The 24,292-nt window shown below is 43.3% G+C and overlaps 1 protein-coding gene across 6 annotated transcripts in view; it reads right to left on the reverse strand.

Moving 5' to 3' along the window:
• PITPNM3 (PITPNM family member 3) overlaps positions 1–14,225 on the reverse strand; it is an 80,860-nt gene extending 66,635 nt beyond the window's left edge. For 2 of the 6 annotated variants that reach the window (XM_068656130.1, XM_068656126.1), the window contains exon 1: positions 13,499–13,844. In XM_068656130.1, coding sequence (XP_068512231.1) covers positions 13,499–13,520 — 22 coding nt within the window. In that variant the 5' untranslated portion in view covers positions 13,521–13,844. Of the gene's footprint in view, positions 1–8,160; positions 8,221–13,498; positions 13,846–14,041 lie in introns of those variants that run through there. The other 4 variants (XM_068656129.1, XM_068656128.1, XM_068656131.1 and 1 more) reach the window with 4 other exon arrangements.
• Positions 14,226–24,292: the final 10,067 nt, after the last annotated feature.

A 24,292-nucleotide genomic window follows, 5' to 3' on the forward strand; every position in this document is an offset into this window, starting at 1 on the left:
CAAATGAGCTGGTTTTACTTATATATTTATCTAAAACAATGTTCTTATTCTGTCTCCTCTCATCCAAAACATTTGGGAATTTTTCTATTTGACTCTCTACAAAGACTAACAGCTGGATCTTGACTGAATAGTCTCATGAATGTTTACCTCAAAGCTCTGTAACAATATAATGCTACTAATGACACAGGCACTTCTATTTTATTAACATGACATTGTTTTTTTCTGTATATGTGCGTGTGCGTAAATGAAATTGTGGTGTAGACCCTCAAAATTAAAAGATAAAAATGCTCCTTATGGTGACACATAGCACATTCTGATAAGAGGAAACGCATAGAGAAGAATGCCAATGAATCCAACTGATGCAGATGCACAGATGGCATTTCTGAGCAGGCCAAGTTTCTGTATGTTGTCAATAACTCATTTATGGGCAGCTCTGCAGCACCCTGCTCCACCTCATAATCATCTGAGACCAGAGGAATAAGAAGCCCTGATGACCCCACCTGTCATCAAGGTCACACATGTGAGCTAGAGATAACAAAGCAGTTTTCTTTATGTTCATGAAGACACTGTGTCACCTGCAGGCTGTTCACCATCATGGAATTCCCTGTCTCAGCAGCTGTGATTCCACCACCCCAGCAAAAGAAAGGAAAGAGCTGAGGAAGCCCAGTTACTATGAGCAGAAGAAGCAACAGGCAGTAGGAGCTGGAGGAGCAGACTACAGGCAGTTGAGCAATAGTGAGCTTGTCATCCATTATCAGAAAACAAGCCTGCAATCCTTGAAAAAGACCTACTGGGCTGAAAAACCTTCTGTACCCTGGCAGCAAGCACAGAAAAGTAAGGCAGAAACACACTTGGACAAGGTTAGCTCCTTAGATGTGCCATTCCTAAAACTGACTTGAGTCAAACTGGCCTTTGTGTTAATGATACAGAAGACAGAAAACACAGCAAAGCCCCACTAGCAAAGCCCCACTGACGGACAGTCTCTGTCGTGCAAGTCAAGAAAGCCAACACACAAGTTAAAAACCTCATAACCTTCTTGGAAGAGACAAAAGAACAAGTTGGTCCCAGTAGACAATCCTCAACTTCTAATGTCACGGAATGTCAAGTATTATGCACATGCCAGAAGAGGCAAAAAAAAAAGCCTTCCTTTTAATGAGCCATGCTCAGAGAAATTTCTAAAAACATACAATCATAGAATGGTTTGAGTTGGAAGGGACCTTAAAGATCATCTAATTCCAACCCGCCTGTCATGGGCAGGGTCATCTTCCACTAGACCAGGTTGCTTCAGGTTGCACCATATGCTTGACACAGGAAGACAGAACACTCTGAATACTATTTTCTTACTCTTTGTAGTAGCAATATTAAAAAAAAAAAAAAAAAAAAAAAAAAATCACAGCCCAATTAAACAGCAGCTCCCTGGAGAAGAACTACAACTAGCCTGACTCATAATCAATAACAGTGCTAGCCCCACAAAGAAAGCTTGTGCCTCCAGCGACCTTGGAGTTTTGACACAGAATGTGAATGGAAGGCAGGGAAAAATATCACAAATCCACAGGGGAAAATTCTGGCCACCAAAAAAGCCCTTGGCAGCACCAGTTTTATAATATTGCACTAGGAATGCTTCTAGATTTAGAAGCAACTTAAACACAGCCACAGTCAACAGCAGAAATCTGTGCAAGCTAGCTGCAGTTCTTCACACCCATATTTATTTGCTGGCTGGACTGCAATTGCATTGCCCTAGTGCATTAGTCTTACTCAGTCTGCTTCATTCTGTGCCAACAGCTTAGCATTAGCCATCCTCATAGGACTCTATTAACATCCCCTGATTGCATTAAACACTGGCATTGCCTGGACTCATTGATTTCATTTATAGTGTCAACTGCTGCATATTCTATTATTTAATTTCAGAGAAGGAAAAGAGCAGACCTACTCCAAAATACAGACTACCTCCTTGGTGATGACATTTGTTCCTTCTAAGTCAATTAACTTTCTCTTCAAATACCAGATTTGCTGATTGGTTCTTAGCAGCCAGACTTCAGCAATTTTTACAAGCAGGGCAGCAGCTAACATTTCATTTTAGCTGTTCAGTACCAGAGCTTCCAAGGATGGGGAAGCTATCCATAAATGCAATGAGTTTAACAGAAACCCACTACATCAGTAATTTGCAATTCATTCACAGTAGCTGAACTAGAGGCACATGTACTAGTTTCCAAAGGCTGTTTAGGCAACACACCAGACTGACAGTAGGAGACAAGGGGAATATTTTCACGCGGCAGACAGTCCACAGAAATGCACTGTGTCTTTTCCTCTAAAAGAAGCAGAAGCAAAGCTTCCTATCTAAACTGCCTTCTTTTGCACAGTACCGCAGGTTGCTACACTCACCTGTTACACAGGGAGCTGACTGTGTTTGCCCTGAGCACATAGGCACAGTAACAGCTAGTAAGAAGACCAAAGCAGATCTGGCAGTACTGTGCAGAGAAGCTGAATTCTCTGTTTACACTCCTGTATGGTTCTAACTTGGTGGAAAGTGAATTCAACTTTTACTTTTTCTGTTGCAGAGCAGGACATGTGCATGAATACAGACAGGCTAATACACTTTAATTGTAAACTAATGCACCACTCTTAAGACTGCACCAACCACTGATCAATTTACAGACTGGATTGGCATTGATGGGAGAAGGTACAAGGAATAGAAATGCCAGCAAGAAAAAAAAAAAAAACAACAACAACAACAACAAAAAAACACCATCAAGTCTAATCATTGCCTAACACTACTGTGTCTACCACTAAACCACATCCTTAAGCACAATGTCTGAAATATCTAATACCTACAACTATCTAACCTAAACCTCTTCTTGCACAACTTGAGGACATTTCCTTGCATCCTAAAGAGAACCCTTGTGTTTGAGCCAACTACGACACTAACAAATTGGAAGCTTCTCATCTCCTCTAGCTACCCTCACAGCTGCAACCACCTCATTATAAAACTGTGTGGTTAAATTACAGTTTTAACAGACTTGTGACTCTAGGCCAGGTATATGTGCCAATACTGACTATAATCCTGCCAGACGTCATCTGAATACTTAATTTTATGCACATATTTAATCCAACTGAAATCAGTAGAACCATTAACCTTGCAGGAATTCATAGTACTTTCCCCATCCTATACCTGATTTTTCTGGTTTCTATTTCAGTTTCCATTCTGATTTTTTTTGTTGTTGTTGTTGCTTTGGTTGTGTGTTTTTGGTTTTTTTTTTGCTGATTATTTTTAATTCATTGGGTTTCATGTTGATACACATTTCCTCTGAAATAGTTAAGTCAGTACAGAAGTTTTGATGAAGGTCACGTTTGAAGAAATGAGCACAGAAAAGGCCCTTCTTTATGTGAACTTGGACTTGCAGATATTAGCCTGACTGTTACAGGGAAAGGTGTGGAGATCAGAGGAAGAAACAAATAGCAATAAACTTTCTGACTTTCCCATTGTTAGTAAGGTACCTCCATTCTTTTGGCTAAAGAAGTTTAATATTTTCTTCTCATGCTTCTTAGTTTAGTAATAACTTCACTGAAAGGCCACAACCTGAGACCTCTTTTACTGCATCTTAGGTGAAAATGCTTTTTATTGGGACTCCTTCCCTTCTTCCTCCCAATGAATAGATATGACTACGCACTACTACAGATCAAATGGTACTCATAGTTGTCTCTAGATTACTGAAATTCAATTTCATTTTTGCATTATATATCGTGATTCAGAAAAGCAATGACAAGTACTTTACAGATTTTTGGTAGTTTATTGCCAACATCCATTCTAATTTCATAGTGTTTGATTTCCATTATCACATCAAACAACTGATTTGTGTGAGGATACAGTTGACAGAATTTTTTTGTTAGGCTGTAGTACACGGGGGAAAAAGAAGGCAAGGGGTTTGAACCCTAGTGAATATGTAACACCTAAAACATACGGCAGCTCATTCAGAACTCTGCAGAACTGCCCAATTCACACCTTAGCAGCAATGCAGAATGTTCACAACAACCTTGAAATGGAGAATATTAAACTGACCACTGCTTTAATATTTCAGTAATTAACTGACCACTGTTTTACATTAAAGGTAGTTAATTCATTAGAGCAAAACTCAAATATACACTTAAACTCAGATCCCTTTGTCTTGTGAAAGTGTTGCTCTGCTTGATTTACATTGGAGGTATTATTTAACACAGTAAATATGTTGCCTGGCTTCTGGATCTGGCTGGAAATTTCCACGTCTCTGAATGCTGATTTTTATTTAGTATTCTTTGCTAATAGATGTTTATCTGATTATGCAAATATAACTATCCAGAATTCCACTGTATGTGACCAGATGTTTCAATTAATCAGTTATTCAATACAGCAGGATCTAAAAGTCATTCATCAGGCATGACTTCTGCCAAAGTCTCAACAAATTTATATATTTATTGGAGGAGAAACAACAACAACACACACGCACAAAGATTTCTGGTAATAGAAAAAGGTAAACTTCTTAACAAAATTAAGATGAGGAAAAAATCTGAAAATCTAATAAACTAGCACATGAAATCATAGAATCATTAAGTTAAAGAGACCTTCAAGATCATCTGTTCCAACCATCACCCTACTACCAATGTCACCCACTAAGCCATGTCCCTAAGCACCAGGTCCAGGCTTTCCTTGAACACCCACAGGGACAGTGACTCCACCACTTCCCTGGGGAACCCATTCCAATGCCTAACTACTCTTTCTGAGAAGAAATGTCTCCTAATTTCCAATCTAAACCTCCCCTGGCACAATTTGAGGCCATTCCCACTGTACACCAAAGAGACCTAAAACCAAAACATGCTTTTCAGTAATGTAAGGAAAGAAAAACAGTTTGAACATTTAGCTTTTTTTCCCCAAATATATCCTAGATAAACTTTTTTACTGTTACATGTTTCAGATATTTCAGAAATGGTATTAATGTGCCTTTCAGATGTCACATTCTAAGACTAATGCTTCAGTGACCTTTGGGTCAGACTGTTTTCAATTTAAACACTCACTCTTCCCCACCAGAATACACAGTATATGTATTATATACATACTATATCACATTTAATGTAAAATGACAGGGATTAAATCAAGACCTAGAAAATCAGTATCATTTGGCTGGAACTCCAGGCCTACCTTAACTGCATCTCCTTGCATCACTCAAGCATAGGTATAGAAGAGGGATGCTATTCTCTAAGCCTTGCCCAGCAGGGAGCAAACATGACAACATGCCAGTTTCTGGCCACTTGCCTGTTTCACCTCAGCTACCTTCCATCAAATGGAGCCTTCCTCAAACACATTAAGCTTCAGTTCTCAGCCTGACAAGGATGTACATGTATGTTTCTGTAAACTGGCCAAGTCATAGGAAGGAAGTGAGCTTTAAAAACAGATTTTCTACTTTGATGACAACCTGGAAATTGCTTTTCAGTGGAATTCGGTTTATATGCTGTATGTGAAACATGTGCACAACGGACACCTTATATAGAGATTTAAGCACTCACTGTTGAATAAACTGTTAATTACATCTGTATCTAAAAAGTAATGAATATTTGCAGTAAGATTTTCTGGCTTGTGTATTGTTTAAATACCAAGGTCAATTTCTCTTTATTTTGCCACACATATGTTGAAGAAGACAGGTGCTAATCAAGACTTATTTTTCCTTTATGTCCTTCATAAAAAATATATATATATATATTTTGTTAAGTAGAAGAAAGATTACAAAGTCTTGCTTTTTCTCTTCAAGAAGAAAAAGTGTGCTGGAATTCCATTGGTACTTTATTGCATCTGTGATCTGGTGATGTGAGAAGTGATGTGATGCATAGATAAACAGCAACTTGGAAAATCACTGTCGATTTCCCTAATTTAGACCATTTCACATATAATTTTTCTACTAATGACACAGTCAATATATTTGCAAGAGAACAACTCCTATCAGACCCACAGAAAACAATTTTCCATGTTGTGGATATGGTAGATTTGGGTTTCTGACTCACCATACTTACAGGTTAGCCCTGGTCCATTCAAAAGACGTCTAGTCACAACCCACAGAATATAGAATGAATGAACTGAGCCCTGCCAGATCCGAAGGAGTACTATGCACAAGCACAAGTTACAAAAAATATCCAGAAACTTCAACATCCATTAAAATATTGCCAAATTTTATCCCTAGTGCTTAGTAGCTCCCACTCATGTATCAACAGCTTCTAGTGCAATCCATCCAAAACAAAATAAAAATACTGTAATAATGCTGTCTCATTGTGGTGCTTTTACTCGGGTGGGCAGCCGAGCTCCACCACAACCACTCTCTCACTCCCCCTCCTCAAAGGGAAAGGGGGAGAAAATACGATGCAAAGGGCTCAAGGTTTGAGAACGGGGGAATGGGGGTTGCAGTCAGTCTATAGCACTTCATCTCCACCACTCCTTCTCGGTTACTCTCTTCCCCTGCTCCATGTGGTCCCTCCCACAGGATGCCATCCTTCCCGAACTGATCCCACAGGGGCTTCCTATAGGCAACACCTCTTCAAGAACTGATCCAAATATGTCTCCGTACCACGGGGTCCATTCGTCAGGAGCAAACTGCTCCAACAGGGGTCCCCCACGGGTGGCAGCTCCTCCCAAATGCCCTGCTCCTGGGTGGTCCCCTCTCCAAAGGCTACAGCTCTGGCCTGGGGCCTGCTCTGGGGCTTTCCAGGAGCCAGAGTCTCCTTCATGGCAGATCCACCTTCTCCACGGGCTGCAGCATGGAAACCTGCTCTGCTGTTGTACACTACAGGTTGCGGGGGGACAGCCTGCTCCACCAGGGGACTCTCCACAGGCCGCAGGGGAACTGCTGCTCCAGCGCCTGGAACACCTCCTGCCCCTCCTTATTCACCAGACCTTGGTGTCTGTTCTCACTCCTCTCTCTCCCAGCTGCTGCTGAGCAGCAGTTTTTTGGTTTTTGTTTTCCTTTCTTAAATAGGCTCTCACAAAGGTGCAAACAACATTGCGTATTGGCTTGGCTCTGTCCAGCAGCAGGCCCCTTATCTAACATGGGGCAGCTTCTGGATCCTTCTCACAGAACCCATCCCTGCAGCCTCCAACTACCAAAACCTTGCCACATAAACCCACTACACTCATATGCTCAACAACAGGCCTAAAGAGCAGAGAAGTTGTGGGGAAAAGCCAATTCCATTTTCTCCCACAAACCAGCAGAGATCATTTTGTCATAGGTGAATGAGCAAATTATCCTGTCAAAATCATCAGTAGTTGAAAACTACATAAAAGAGCACAATTGTTTCTAGCTTCTCCTGGTCAGGAGCCATAAGCAAATTATTTCCAAAGGTGTTGTGTTTTTTGTTTGTTTGTTTAAAGTGACAAACTAGCAGTGATATGACAATTAAGCAGTGCATGAATGCACATCATTCCATGCAATTCAAGGATGTTTATAGACAAGAAAAAAACAGAAGATGAATTGAAGTGGCCTTACTGATCTGTAGCCAGTGTTCTCAGAACTAGGAAAATGGAAGCAGAAGAACAGACAAGAAGTGAAGTAAGGCCAAAGAAAGGCTCTGAAAAGTACTTTAAGAAACAAAGGTCTTCTGAAAATTGAATGACCAATGCTGCTGATTCCTAACTTAAATTTAACCACTTCCCTGTATCATTTTAAAAGGCCTGGTGTTCAAAACTTATTCATCCCCCTAGTCCCAACCATCTTAAAGACAGAACAGCCCACCACTGTAATTCAGTAATTCCACATGCTCTCCTACCCCTACCAAAAGCATTGCTTCAAGATTGTTATGAAAAAAAATATATATATATATTTAAAATGCATATCAAATCAGAAGAAAAAAAGGCATCTACTTGTTCCATTCCAGTGACTGGCATTACCTCTAACTTAGAATAAACCAATACAGTGCACAGTAGGCACCAGTTCTTTGGGTGCAATGCATCTGGAGGTAAAATGTTTGTGTGCAGAGCATGGTAATACCTTGAAAGAATATTTTGTTGTGGAAATAATGTCCTCTAGTATCCAGCATACTTTACAAAGATACAGGGCTCCTGCCACTGGGTCTATTGACTTGAAAGGTGATTTTATGAATGCATTGGGAAGAAACCCCAGCCCTGCTGTGAAACCACAGACAAGTTACCTTTTCTCACTGGCTCTGCCTTCTCTCGAGCTTCAATTAGCTTTTACAAACTGATAGAAGCTGAAAAAGAAAACCATGACTTGAGTCATAACTGCTTATTACAGCAGAACTTCACCAACAGGATCAACACAAATACTTTGTGAGGGGACTTTCCTGTAAAACCCATTCGATACAGTTCACATCAATGTCACGATATTACAGATTTCATCCAACTTTGCAGCAGGCCCAGAAGTTTTCTCTAACATTTGCTTGATAATAAACATTTGCTGATTAAGCGTACACATAAGCACATGCCACAGATGACCATTAATGCAGCATTACTACTGCTACACCAATCTAGTTAGCAGAAATAAAATGTTCTCATAGCTACTGAAAACTCAGTAAATTAGAAACTTACTGAAGACTGAGTTAATCTCAACAAAAATGGACTCTGATGCACAGATTAAAAGTCTTTCTGCTTGTCAAAATTTGTTTTAGAACCGTTCCATTTTTAATTCAGTAAGGATTTTGTTAATAAAATTAAAAAGCACAAGTCGTTTTTTCCATTTGCAAAGAGATGCTGGGTAGAAGGAATGACCGTTGCTGTTGACATTGACTGCTGTTGCATAATACTTCTTTCTGTTCTGCTGGTTTCAGATGCATCCTGCCTACCCAAAAAGTGATTTAACTGAACTACCCACACAGTGTTACCTAGTGACTACATAGTTAAGTCTTACTGGAGGTTAAAATTACCCACTGTTATTTTCTAGTTATGTTTTCTTTCTTCTTTAGCAAACATGAAATTGAAGATGTACTTTAAAATATGTGAATGTTAACTACTGGAGGCCCTCCTTGGACTCAAGAGCTCAGGCAAGAAAGAGGGAGATATGGATACTCCCTCCAATTATTCCAGAGTAAAAACTGATGTTTAAGGAAAGCCCTCACACACGATGGAAGGTGGCCAGAGCAGGAGTCCAGGATGGAGCAGGTGGTTGGTCAGATGAGGAGGCTGAAGTGGTGCAGGAGGCCAAGGGGGAGAGTACACAATGCCAAGGAAATATCAGGAGTCCAGAGGTGGAGTGTCGTGGGAGAATGGGAGAGGAAAATCAGACTGGCAGGTCAAGCTGGTGAGGAAAATAAAGAAGAGCTGGGCTGGAGGGGCAAACAAAGGAGTGGGAGGCCAAAGTGGAAAGGAAGGCCAATAAGGGAGCGGGCAGTGGGGCTCCAACCAGTCTAAATAGCTGCTCACAAGGGATATGATCTTATTGCCTTCCTCCCACCAGGGAGAGCACTCACATGCCCCTGTGGTTGAGCCTGGAAATCTAGCAGAAATGTTCCAAAATTTTAAAATAATGAAGTTTTCCACCTCTTTTGTTCCCAGAACAAGACTGCAGAAGATCTGTTGAAGCTTGTGAACTGGCCTAGGAAAGAGGTGGAGATACACAAGATTCCCCCTGTTGTCAGCAAGGCACCATATCAAACTACATTCTGCATTCAGGAACTTGCAGCACGCCAAGTACAGGCACTTCTGTAATCTGCATATGCTTACAGTTCTATGAATTGCAGATGTGGAAGTATTGCTGGCACTTTGGAAAGAGGAAGAAGGGGGGTTAATCAGGAAGAATTAAACAGTGGACAGGAGTGGGAACTTCGACAACAAGAATTAGGAGCAAGATCCTGGTTTAACAGACAAGAAGATGAAAAGCAAGGGGGCAGGAATATGTAGGTGGGGAAAAAAAGAATTTAAAAAAATGGTCATCTTGAAAGAGGAATCAAGTAAGGGTCTAGAGTAAGCAAAGTCATTATGTTTATCAGAGAAACTGAAGCCCAGAGAAGAGATGTTAACATAATTCCTCTGAGAGCAGACCTGGGCTGACAGAGGCAGGGTACTAAGACTGGGTTTCTAACAGGCACGGAAAGGGCTGACAGATACAAACAGGGAAGAATTGAGGGCTGAAGGGAAGCATTAACAGCAGAATGAAATCATCAGAAAGTAAGCAGCTTGGGACAAGAAGTGGAGAAGAGAAGCAGCTTGAAGATAGTGTCGGATGGACACCAGAAAAGCTAGAAACAGCAAAGGGCCTGGGCACCCATTTATTCTCATTGTGGCTGCACCTGTCCCTACATAAAAAATAAAAAGGAGAGCAAAGAGCCTAGTTGACTCAGCCACAGATACACTACAAATACACAGATAGAAGGCAGAAAAAGTCCAGGCGAAATGCAAGTTCCCATGTTAAGAAGTGAAAGGGCTAACTGGAGAAACAGTCCAGACACCACTGTGGACTAAGTACCCAATATAACCAACTTCTCTCTCCTATTTCCTCACTCAGTGCCTTTCTACTAATAGCACTTTAGCAATGACAAGTCCCTGGCTACCTACTCTGTACATCCTTCAACTGACAGTTCTACAACAGATGGTATGGACAGGCATATATTTGTTCACCGAGCACAGGAAACAAAACAACAACAACACAAAAAAAAAAGAAGCTAAGCCATGCAGGCCTTTCATCCCCTATTTTAAGGTACCAGTGGCACTTTCTGTCTTGCACCTTATGTCATTACTGATGAGATGAAAGAACAGAAAGGAGGTTGAACATGGTGGTTCACGCTCCAAATCCTAGATCAAGCTTTCCTATAAATATGGTACATCTTTTAGAGCTGTTTCTTGATGCTTCAGATGCCAGATCTCCCACAGCAGAAATTAACTTTACCCTTTTTCTTAGCAGCTTCACCACCTCCTCCAAACTCACTCCCCAAAACCAGGGAACATATGAATATTCTCTAACCTTTCCCTGAAATGACTGTAGGTGGACTGCCTGCATCACATCTGAAAGTACTTTCCTAGTGCATTTTTGCTTTCTGTGAAGGATCTGGCATTTTTGAGTCACTGCTGTCTGTTACACAAGGAAATAAAGATTAAGAACAGATATCACACCACCCACAGGGACATGCCAGGTAGCGAGCTGCAGTTGTCCCAATGTGGTCGGCAACCTACAGTTCTGCAAGTGCCCTAGCAAGCTCTTTGCAGGGATTTTGCTTAAGACCTTATGTCCAATAGGTGAGATCTGGCTACTCAAACAAGTCAAGATTACTGCCTCTAAAAGCCCATCATAAGCACATGTGCCATTCAAAAGTGATCAACCAGATTTTGTGGTTCCTAGAATTACGGTCTTTGCATTTACGACAAGGCCACAGAAATGCTCATGGCTGCAAGGCAAAACAGCCACAACATTTGCTTATTTGTGCATATTCTTGCTCATGTAGGTAACTCCGTAGGCTCCATTTCTACAAGCTGCACATGTGCTCTGCTCCTAAGTCAGATACGTTTTGAAAGAGCTCTTTTGTGAATGGATGGTTCTTGCATTTCCTTAAGTCAAAAAGCAGTGCCAACATAAAGCTACCAAACTACCACAAAGTGAAAACACCACATCCTTCTTCCTATCAAAGTTAAAAGGACAGCAAACTAATGCCCCAAAAAAACGTGACTTTTTACACTTTTGATTAATACTTCGTCTATCAAAGACTAAAACCAATCATTTAGTTCTATACTCTACTTCCATTTTCTAAAGTGATTGATGTTCTCACATTCCTGAATGCTGTTTTTCTCAGGGCTGCCTGCAATCCACGCCTATCTTGGGGAAATATTAAAAAATAAAATCAAATAATCCTGGTGGGAAAAATAACTTGGTTTTAGATGTCATGCTACCATGCAACTGTAAAGCTACACTGACAGATAAACAGACTGGCACCAAACACTAGGCAAGTTTCACACACAGACTGACAGGCATTTAGTCATTGCACAGTTAGGCCGTCACCTCCAAAAGTAATGGGTTCAGAATTCAACCAAGAAGAAAACCACTTCTGCAACAGCAAGAGGTTTCTCATGGGCTCTGCCAGCTGACAAAGGTCACTCACGTGCACCAAACATGTGTTACATGGGATGTGGCTGCCAGCAAGCATGGGGCATCAGGCTTAGGGCAGAGTGGCTGGAAGCTGTGCAGAGGAAAAGAATCTGGGGGTGTTGGTCGACACTCACCTGAACATGAGCCAGCAGTGTGCCCAGGTGGCCAAGAAGGCCAACAGCTTCCTGGCTTGTATCAGGAAGTGTAGCCAGCAGGACCAGGGAGGTGATCGTTCCCCTGTACTCTGCTCTAGTGAGGCCGCACCTTGAGTACTGTCCAATTTGGGGCCTGTCACCACAGGAAAGACACTGAAGCCCTGGAGCATGTCCAGAGAAGGGCTATGAAGCTGGTGAAGGGTTTGGATCACAAGTCCTATAAGGAGAAACTGAGGGCCCTTGGGTTGTTTAGTCTGGAGGAGCGGAGGCTCAGGGGAGACAGACCTCATTACTCTCTACAACTACCTGAAAGGAAGGTTTGAGGAGCTGGGGGTTGTCCTCACAAATAACTAGTGACAGGAAAAGAGGGAACGGCCTCAAGTTGTGCCAGGGGAGGTTCAGGTTGGAAACTAGGAGGCATTTCTTCTCAGAAAGAGCGATTAGGCACTGGAACAGGTCACCCAGGGAGGTGGTGAATTCACCGTCCCTGAGGGTATTCAAGGAAAGGTTGGATGTAGTGCTTAGGGACACAGTTTAATGGGTGACATTGGTAGTGCGGTGATGTTTGGACCAGATGATCTTGGAAGTCTTTTCCAATCTTAGTGGTTTTATGATTCTTACACGGCTTTGCCGCACAGTACTCTCAATCTCTGCAGCCCAAAGTCCAGCAAACTGATCTCCAAATTGCTCAGACTCCAAGGGAAGCAAAAGCAAAAACATGTGAGCCAGTACGCACAAGTGAGTCTGGATCTGCATTTTCCTTTGAAGGGGTACTACCCAAACAAGCACGTCTTTATTGTCTTCAGAGGAGCCCGTGGCTGCCACGTCCCGTTCTGCTTCTCCCACGTCAGGCAGCAGCGAGCATCGCTACAAGCAGGCTGCAGCCACGGTGCAGCCTCCGGAACCGGGAGACTCTCCACAGCCCCAGCCCAGCGCCGGGGAGGAGAGCCGGCAGGCAGCAGGACACCAGCGGCCTGGGCAGACGCCCCACGCGCGACTCCCGCTATCGCGGGCACAGGGCCCACAGGAGCGCCGAAGGCAGAGCAGACCCTGCTCGGGCGAAAGCACCCGGGTCTCGTTTACGGGAGCCTGCGCCTACCGGTCCCGTGGGTCGGCACGGGGCTGGGCAGGCCGCGGCACCCTGCACAGGACCACGACGGGGCGGCCGGCTCGGACCGGCTCGGCCTGCGGCGGGCACAGAGCGTGGTCTGCCCCGAGGCCGGCCGGTGCGCGGGGAGCGTCCCCCCCCCCTTTCCCCTTCCCTCGGGCCGGCCCCTCCCGCCGCGCGGGCTCCCCGCTCACCTGGGCGCGGAGCTTTCGCCATCTCGGGGCTGCCCGCTCCCGGCCAAGCCGTCGCCGGCCGCGTCAGCTGCTCGCCCGCGGGGCCCTCCCGGCGCGCCGGCACCCCGCGCCCTGCCGCTCCATCTGCTCCCGGCGGAGGTCCCGCACCGCCCACCCGCCTGCGGCGCCGAGAGACGCGACCGGGAGGCGCCGCCGTGCCGTGCCGTGCCGCCCCGTCCCCCCCGCGCAGCCCACCCGCCGCGGCGCAGCCGCCGCCGTTAAAGGCGCAGCGAGCGGCTCGGGCGTGACCGGGCGCCGAGCCGGGCCGGCAGCCCCGCTGATGCGGTTGCTCGCCGGCGGCCGGGAGGGCGATGGGCGAGGCCCGAGCAGAGGCGCGGCCGCGGGGCTCCCCAAGCCCGCCCGCCCGCCCACAGGGCCCGCCCAGCCGCAGCCCAGAGCGGCCGCCGCTCGGAGCAGAAGCACTCGGTGCCCGCGGCCGGCCCGTCCTGCGGCTCTCCGCCGCCGCCTTTCCTTGCCGCCCTGTCCCCGGCCGCCCGGAGTTACCTCCGGTCTGCAGCCCGCTGCGGAGCGCCCGGGGGCTGGCCGGCGGCACGGGCCTCGGTCGCTGCGGCAGCACCGGCCGCACAAACAACTCCTGCAGGAGGCTGGTCCGGATTTAACGGCAAAAAGCCCTTGGGCACTGCCAAGCCGTGTCAGTGCAGTGGCCAAACTGCCGCAGGGCCTTTCAGGTGCGCGGTAGGAGCGCTGCTTGCACGCTGCCGAGCGAATTGAGCTAGGGCACGTCCGGGGCGGGACTATTTTTCTCCCTCTTCAAGACCCTCACTTGAGGCACATTCAGGACAAACTAGAGAGAAGTCTGCTTCTCCAGATCTCCCAAGAACTGGGGGAAACTCACCTTCAGAAATGACTGAAGTGGTTGCCTATCGTGGAGGAATAATGGGAGGAGGCAGGGAGAAAGCCTATGATGGGCTATATTTTATTTAGAGTGTCAGAACACCAAAAAATAAAGCATGGTAAATAAAAGTTTGCCCGAGGAAGCATGCAGAAAAAGGAAGAACCAAGAAAACAATGCAACTGAGACCTAAAGCAACTGGCAGGCTTTGTGCCAATACCAACTTGGTAGGTAAAAAAAATAAATACACAGTTTGCTTTGGATCTTGCTAAACAGTTCATTCAAGCAGTCAGAGCAAGTACCACTGAGAACAGTGTTTTAAACCCCAGAGACAGTTAAGTGGCTTTGTTTGATGCTTAAATGGAATAGCCACAACTCCCCATAGTTTTCACCCTCCAAAGCCAAGTGCAAGTATGCTAATTATAATTTGTGTTCTCCCATCTATGGGTGACCATGCTCCATGGTGGAAAAATTTGGCCTTGAGCCACATTGCTGTTTCAGATGAAGTCATGTTTAAAAGATTTGACCACACAATTGCTTTCTCAAAGAAGCTGTAGTGTCAATAAGCTGCCAAATAAAGCAATCCTAGAGAAAAGCGGTGAATGTATTAATGGAGCTAGTATCAGTGCTGGCTCAGGGGAGAATGTCTGAAAGGCAAGGATATATTTGGAGCTCCCTACTCAGTGTTGCTTCCTATTGTAACAGTTGCACCACTTTCCAAACAGCTTCTGTCCTATACAGATGTGACTTGCCACCCTCACATCTGGGAAGCAGCAGGCCAGTAATGGGATAAAAACATCTGTTTCAATTGTATGTTAACTCAGTACCAGTTGGAGTAGGAAACAGAACAAAAGACAGACTGAGTTTTAACAAGTATTTGAAAATGCATGATTATCCACAGCTATCAAATGTATGACAAATCCATTTGCAGTTTATCATAAAAGCTATCATGACAACAGCATAAAAGGAATAAACAGCAGCAATTGTCTTCTCTCTGCTATACACTGAGGGCAAACATGCACAAAACTCTGCTTTCTGTTATGCCTCCACAACTTCTCTGAAATCAACAGTGAGGATACAAGGGCAGAACTTCATCTCCTATTTCCAGAGTTGATGCGGTCACCTGTGTAGAAGGCCAACATAAGATTTATGCATGACTTAAGCATTATTTCAAGAAATCTACCCATACTGGAGGTGCACGCTAGCAACAGTCTATCAGTGATGCATGCCCAGGGATATATTCATTACAGACCACACACTGATCCACTTGCACTTTAGCCTTTTGAAAAGTCTTCGTCCTTTCCATATTTGCATTCAGTCTGGACATGGATGTACAAAAGTATAAGCAAAGAGAAGCTGAATTCACCCAATCCTAACTGCCATTAAGCAGTTTCATAATGGTGACTGAAGTGAACCACAGTAACTTTCCAGATGTATCAGGCTAATAGTCCCCACGTCAGCCACCATGTGGAAGCCACACCAAAACAGATTCTCATAATCACCTGAGCAGAATTTTTAATGAGAAGTTTTTCTAGGGCTTGGAAGAACTTAGTCTGCAGATAGGAAACAACCAGGGAGATTCCCATGAGATGGTTACCTCATAATATCTTAATAGCTCTGTCCTTCATTAACTGCGCTCAATTTAATAACCAGACCAAGATTAAAGTGAAGGTGATTCCTTTTTCATGCTCCCCAAATCTTCACTGGGAGAGAGAGGGACAAAACCTGCCTGGAATAGCTCTTCTATTTAGAGATGTGAAGCAGTTTATGCAGACACAAAACAATGCAGCCATTTAACATAGATTGTCTCTACAACGTATTGTAGAGACATTGTTTTTTTTTCATTAAGACTTTTTGGATAGTATTATCTATCTACTGGGTAAGTGCACATATTGAACTAAGTCAAAGCAGTCTCTTTCTTAAGCAGAAAACACAAGATGCAACAATTTATGCATTAACATCTATATCAGATTCAAGCTTTGCAAACTATTTAAAAATAAATAAATCATATCTGCTCCAGAAATATTTGGCTAATATTACAGGAAGAAAAACTTTTCATCTAAAATGCCTTTGAGCATTTGAATTGTATGGAGAACTCAAAGAATACTGTACTCAGATCAGATAAATGTTAAATTTCCCTCTCCCTCTTTGTCCTCTACTCCTTTTTGCAGATGAGGAAAGCAAAGTAAAAAGACTGAAGGCAACACTGAAATCTAAGTGTGCATTCCCAGAGCTCTGCCCACCATGCTCACAGGTTCTTCATTAAAAAACTAACTCCTTTCAACTTACACCACAAAGAGCAAATTTACACCTTGCAATGATGGCATAAACCCACTACAACAAGATACATCCAAGCTGCTATATTTGTGTAATATGGTAGTAGGCAAGGGCTGGAATTTGGATCAGGGAGATGCTACTGCTGTATCAGTTTGATAAACTGCTTTTCCCTGTCAGCATAGCTATCTGTTTACTGTTCTCCTTTGCTCAGATAAAGTAGACTCTTAATAACATGAAAGAGTAATCTTTACCTTTAATCAAAGTAGTGAAAATACATTTTAAAATCAGAATCTGACCCAGCCACTGAAAGAAGATTGGATAAGCATCTGATGTCATTGTTCAACAGTTTCTTTTATGGCAATCATAACAGTGCACTATGCTTAAAAAATGTACTTTTACAGAGCATGTTTTCCATTTTCCCCCGCACAAGATCCTATCATCTTGGAATCATTGCAGATGTGCTGCTCCCTTACCCACTATCCTTCTCCAAAAAGACAGGAAGAAATTAGACCTTTGCACAGTAGCTCTGGATGTAAGAAAGCATACACTTTGTTGTTGTTCATAAGCAACACCACAGTTCTAACACATACTCACCCTTAAAAGCTATTTGCACTGTGCTAGATGCAGTCTGGAAAAATAAAAGGCTTTCCATTGGCATGGCTGCCAGAGCAGGCAGTTAACTGCAGCCTTTGAAGGCAATAAGAACCACAATGCCTCCCTTGAGGGGAAAAGATTAATTCATATTGTTCTGAATACTGAAAGCAGACAACTGCCAGCCCGTGAAAACATAAACCTCCAGAACTTTTCTTTCTTCTAAAGGCTTGCAAAAGCTCCAGGCATTGCAACTAAATCCTTTCAGTACATGATGACACACAGCTTTTTTCATGTATTACTGAGACCTGTTGAACCTCTACAAGAGTCATAGCCAAACAATAGCGTAAAAATATAAACCAGGCAGTGACCTAAACTGGAATATCCCAAATATATTTCTATATCCAAGTACTTGTTAGGAAAATAATCTAATTATGAATACATGCTCTCTTAATTCTGAACACATTCAGATTTAATGGCAAACCAAGTGCTTTTCCTTGCAATATAGCAGAGAGACTTCTCTCAAGACACAGCCTATATCAAGGGGTGCTCCCTATCATTAAGTTTTCTAGTCTTGCAAGATGTCTATAGAAATCAAACCTTGTATAAAACATGGTTTGCATACTATCTCCTATAGACTGGCAAAATAGGCAGTGCCATGTGTTGGAGCCATGGCAGTGCCATGTGTCAGACAGAGGTGTCCTCTGACAAAGCCACCTGATGATGGGAGCTCAGACAAGAATGCTAGCTACTGACATCATTGACCCCTTGAGAAACAGCTCTCCACATAATGAGGCAAACTGTCTCAAATTGGGCAGGGAAGGTGGTTCTAGATATACACTTAATGGCCTAGGCAGCAAAGCTGAAGGTCGTTTGGTTGGTCTTGACTGAATTCAAGCCTGGCTTCTATACGGTTATGCCCAGAGACACTAGGATCATTGGATCATTCTGTTTTAAGCAGCCTTTGGAGCCAAACAAGGAAAATATTGAGGAAGTAAGGGAAATAGGAGATCTGTGCACTATGCACCACGTAGTCTGTCCAAAGTCAGAAGATAGTCTTTACTTATTTCAAGAAGTGGTGATGCTGATTGCAGTTCCATCAGCAGTATACAGCAATGTGTGGACTCTAACAAAGCAGCTGATGAGAAGGGTGCAACAAAGGTCAGGAGAATACTTTAAGCTCAGTTCCTATATCCTTGCAGTCACCACAGCAATTGAGAGGCAGCCCTAAGGAGCAGACACCACATTGAATCAGAGAAAATAGCGGATGGTAGAACAGCTTACAGCCAAGTGTTGTATGTTAGCCACCCACTAGAGATGGGTTGTACTATGCTGTTTTACTTGGAATGACTGAGAAATTCTCTGGCAGCAGATACACCTGCTTTGTGGCTGCTCATACCAGTGAAACAGCCAGAGAGGCTGTCCAAGATCCAAGAACAAGTCTTAGGATGGCGAATCTTGGCAACATAATTTTAAATCATTTGAGAGGCCTCTCTGCACTGTTTATGTGTCACATACAGGCAAAATTTAAATAAATAAAAAAAAAGAAATGAAAAATATAAAAGGACAAGATATGTCAAAGCCCAGCATACTAGAAGAGAGCAGCATTCTGCCAAAAAACAAAGGGACAAAATCATAACCTACAGAGGCACAGTAGAAGACAGCAAAGGATGTGCAACTTGTCCCAGCAAAGATTTTATAGTAATCCAAGGTACAGAAAATTCACTATCAGGGAAGTACATGGGTTGGTGTTGCCTGGCTGCTGCTAGCTCAAGATAATCCCAGATACCACAAGTCCTGCCTCATACAGCCCTTATTACTAAGGTTGCACTGATCGATACCAGAATTGCTCAGCTGGAGCTGAATGCGTGCCTGTGAAATGTCCATATCAGGCATAAGACAGCCAGACAAATGCCTGGACCTGGTAATGAGAGCTCTGCTAACACTACCACAGTTCTTGCTCTGCAGGGAAGCAGGGTCCAACTAATGGCCAAGACAGCTGTCAATAGATGAGGAAACAAGAGCTGAGGGTGGCTCAGTCCTGAAATAGTCAGTCCCCCATCTGTTACCCTCTTCGTAAGCTCTGACCTGAAAGATGCTCTTTCCTCCTGCCTCAAGTATTCTCAACATCCAGAGCCTGTCCAATTAAAGGTCCATCAGAGTAGGAGCAGACTTGGAGTGATCAGCAATATCAGGGCTGAGGCATTCGTAAGATGTAGGCGAGGAAAAATGGTAGTTGCTCTTTTAGCTCCAGTGCACTCCAGTATTGGTAGCTACATGAGGAAGAACACAGAAGGCATAAAAAGCAGGGGTAAAGAAAATTGGTAAGAGTTAAAACCACAAGATTTAAGCAGGACTTCATAACTAAATAGTTTATATCTTATATTTCCTTGTTATCACACTGTAGACTCAGTACTTTAATCTAGATTGTTTTCTCTGCAGTTTACAATTCCTTAACACAAGGGAGAGATTTGCTGACAACAAAGCAATCAGCTTCCAGTTCCAGATGAGACAGAAATACAGCTCACAATGACTCCTCAGGCACAGATGAGATCATGTAGATATGCTCCAGACCCTACAGAAAAGGTCCCACATAATCATGAGTTTTTCATACCTGGTAGTGCTGCAGAAATAGTTCTTTGGAAGCAACAGCCTTTCCTGTCCATTCCAAATACCAAATTGAGAGGGAGCAGAAGCAAGTGAACCTAAGGGTACAAGTTTCCTCTAGACTGCTGCAGCCACACAGAGAAGGCAAACTTAATCAACATCTACCACATAACATACAAGATTTGCCATGGCTGTATAATGTCTCTCTCTTACTGTAATCTTGCTGGTTAGATATCTCAGTCTTCCAATACAGAATAGCTCAGATTTCATCCTCTTATGCCTTCCCTATCTAATCTACTCTTAAAGAATAACCCACTTTCCAATCTCCACCGTTACTGGTATTTGCTCTGTTTTATTGATCCCCTTCTGATTTTTCCATTATAGAAAGAGGAAGACTGATAGAGTTGCATGGTCTCTCTATTTCAGTGGATAAGCACAGAACATCTATTCTTTCTGCAAGGAAAACTCTTATCAGCTTCCCAATGTCATTTTTTGTAAAGGCAACCTGTTTTTTTTCTAAAGTATTGTTACAGTGGTTTAATGTGTTGCTAGGAAGCCTTCTTCCCATAGCCTGATTACTAGTCCATAGTAGAGCAGAATGTTAGAAAAGATCAGCAGAAGGATGGACTATGACAAATACAAGAATATCGATTGATGAAGCTTGATCCTAAATCCATCTTTTTTACTAACTGAAGGACTGGGTATGTGGATGGGAAAAAAAAAAAAAAAAAAAAAGCCTGTACACATTCAGAACAAAAACAAAATGCTAACAGAGTAATCAGACAGCCCTGCTGTCTTGGTGCTTTAAACAGTAGGCTGGTTTTAGTCACATGTTTCCTCACTGAAATGCTGAGGGGAAAGGGAGAGATAGTAGCACCAGAATTTTTAGAAGCATCTATGGAGCATTCCTGCTCTGCAGTGCAGCAGCTGTTTGCACAGGCATACCCAACCTCAATTTCCCCTGGCTTTCTCAGGCACATACTGATCTTGACTAGGGCATGCTGCCCACATGGCTTCTCGGAGAGATGCTGCAAAGCAGCCTGACTGCCACAGGTCACAGCCCATGCTACCCAGCCAGGCTTGTGGATGACTAGCCCAGACACATTTTTATAAATCCTGCTCACACTCCTGTCGTACTAGCATCTCAGCATGTGTCCATTTGAACAATGCTATTTATGTTAATACTGTGGACTATTTCTTCTATGCCAGCTCAAAAAGGGACAGGAATTGCTATGGTGAGTTAAAAAAACAAAAGGAAGATGGATGGAGTGCCACCTGCTTCTGATATAATCACTGTTAGGTATATGCACCTGAGGTGGCTAGAAATCCACACTTGAAGTCCTGGCAACAGGAGCAACCCCTCTTTTCTTCTTTCTCTTTTTAAAGAAGTTTACTTGTTCTCTGTCTCCTTCCTGCTAGTCTACTCCTGTTTGCCTCTTTTTCCTCAGCCTAAATACTCAGGCTTGTTGCAGAAGCAGGAGAAGAAAGACAAGAATGGGATGGCAATGGCAGACTCACCATTAGTTTAATTGATGCCACTTAGACTCATATTCAGAATAAGTTTATTTTCCCAATTAAAAGATAACAGACCATTTTAGGAAGTGTAATATTTCATTTGGATTTCAGCCATATATAAAAATCCCACATTTAAAAATCAATTAAAGTTATGGAGAAGATTATCCTGGTGGATAATGAAAGACAGTTAAAGAATAAAGTTGTTATCAGATGTAGTCAACATAGGTTCATCACGGGCAAGTCCTGCCTGAATAATTGGATTTGATAAGGTCACCTGCTTGGTGGATGAAGGGAAGGCAGTGAACATAGTCTCTATGGATTTCAGTAAGGCCTTTGAGCTCATCTCTTATGGCATCTTTCTGGACAAATTGTCCAACTACAAGTGAGGATGCATTCAACTCCTGCAAGTTTGCTGATGGTACTAAACTGGAAGGTGTTGTTGACTCCCTGGAGGGACAAGAGGCCCTGTAGAGGTATCTAGATAAATTGGAAAACTGGACAATCATCTATGGCATGAAGTTCAACAACTGAAAATGCTGGGTTCTGCACCTGGGACAGATGTACAGACTGTGAGATGAGTGGCTGAATAGCTGCTCAGCAGGAAGGGATCTGGGGGTGCTTTCAATCCTGCAGGTTTGTTCCTGTAAAACAGGCTGCTGTTATGCTGCTCCAGTCCTTTCAGGTCAGGGCTGCATCTACTCCCAAACACACAGGCTGGCTCAGTGTCAGGTTTACATAATGGGATTATGAGAAACAACACTGAAACAGATCCTTAAGGGAATGAGAGAGAAACATAAACAAAAAGCTACCAGTGACATTCAGTCCTTACTGATTTTATCTGGAGGTTCAAAGGACCATCTAGCAGCTTCAAAAACCACCACAGTGAACCATATTCTGGCTCCACAGAGCTTTTCAGGTATAAAATGGGGCTGTAAGACCAGTGCTTAAAGCCATTAAAAAAAAAAGTATTGTCTAAATCCCGGAAAAAAAAAAATCCGCCTAGATTAAACAGCTAACTGCAGATGACTAGGAGCTAGTCAGACACAAATCATTCTCTCTCATTTTCCTATTCTTTCCTCCCCTGGTTTTCATACTAATCTTGCAGTCTGTTGGATCATTAATCCCCTGTAGGCAGTCTACCTTCAGTAACCTCCAGAGAGCTGGCCTGCTCCAGAAACAGCTCAGAAGAGGGACCATTCTCAATTCTCCCACTGGAGCACATCCTGCCTTGCAGGCAGGCTCTTCCCACCTAGCCAGGCAGCTTTCCCAGCTCTCAGAAAGAAACAAAAAGGGTGTTCATGCAATGCCTCCTATGAGCCACATAGAAACAGCAAGGACATAGCCCAATGCAGTCTCAAGCTGCAGCAGTCACCAAGGCATTTTTACCTCCGTCGCCTTCTCATATAGGCTGAGACCAGAAGCACCAGAATCACTGCAGCTACAGCCAGTAGAACCCACCCAGCTCCTTTGCTCCTGCACAGAGCCGTGGGCTCTTGCCTTCCCCTTGGCCACTAGGAAATTGCTTCGTCTTGGCCCCTTGAGCCACTGGGCACAACAACAACACCATCTTGGGTATGAACCAAGGCATGTACCCCAGTCTGTCAGGGTGAAACCTTCCTCTTGTGTGTGCCTCTGACACAGCTAGACTGAAGATAAAAATCCCCACTAAGGAACAATGAAGCAACGGACAGCACTGACTACAACCTTGATGCTGTGAGACCACATTCTGTTTTTTAAAGCTGGAATCTACGGCTAGATTTACACACATATGTGGAAAAGTAGGAATTTGTTTGAAGGAAAGCTCATGTAGCTCACGAATTAGCTCTGAATTCAGAAATTCTTATACCCATGCCAATAATAATTGCTTTAAAAGTTATGTAAGTACAAAAACACCTTGGCAAATCAGGAAGCTGCTTAAGAGTATTTAAGAACAAAAATATTAAAAAAGCACTGACTGAGTTTAATCCATGAGAAGGGACATCTTCCTGATGAGAAAAGGTGAAAAGGAACAACCATGAAAGGAAGACATCATCTCCACTGAATGAGTGAAAGTAATTGTTAAACTTTGAATGTTAGGTTATATTTCCTTCTGTACAGAGTAATACCTACAACTTGAAATCCTGCTTTGCATTTATTTCAGTTGTGATCAACAAGGTATTTCAGAAGACAGGTTCCGCCAGCCCAACCTCTGTTCCACATTAATATCGCAATAGTGCTCAGGAGCACTAATGGTCAGATGCTTCCCTCCCTGGGCTAGGAGTGTCAACTGAAGCACCCCTTTTTACCTACATGTTGCAAACTATCATGCAAGAGGTAACAGGCAGACACACACACAGGTGAAGTACATGGAAACAGATGACAAATGACCAGTTAGGACCACTGTCCTTCAGCCCGTTTCTCTTCTCTCAGACCAGACTACCATCCTAAAAAATAAGTTTAAAACCTAACCAATCTAGTACTCCAAGCATGCTGCAAGAGATAATGTGGGGTCTTCTGAGGAAAAATGTGCTTGAAAGTTATTATATACTTCAAGAATATGCCTTGAACAAATATATTGAAGCAGATCTTCTGTTTGACTGACAGTTGGCTAGCACATACATCATGAACGTGGAACCCCTTTTGCTATTGGTGGTGAAGAAGTTTAAAAAAAATCTAAAAAACAAAACAAAACAAACAAACAAAAACACTTATTTTTCCTGGTGGGAAGAAAGCAGTCCAAAGAGAAAGAGGATGTGCAAAGTTAGCTTCCAAGAGTAACCCACAGATAAAGCAAACCAAACAGAAGGCGCTCAGTTATGTTCTTACATTGACATTAATGGCAGTTGAATTAGGTCCAGCATTAACAGAAAAAAGTAGTTCTTCAAAGCACTGGTAACGCAAACACTGTTGCCATAACTACCTCTCTCCCAGAA

This window comes from Anas acuta, chromosome 19 (assembly GCF_963932015.1).
Source record: "Anas acuta chromosome 19, bAnaAcu1.1, whole genome shotgun sequence".
Lineage (NCBI taxonomy): Eukaryota > Metazoa > Chordata > Aves > Anseriformes > Anatidae > Anas > Anas acuta.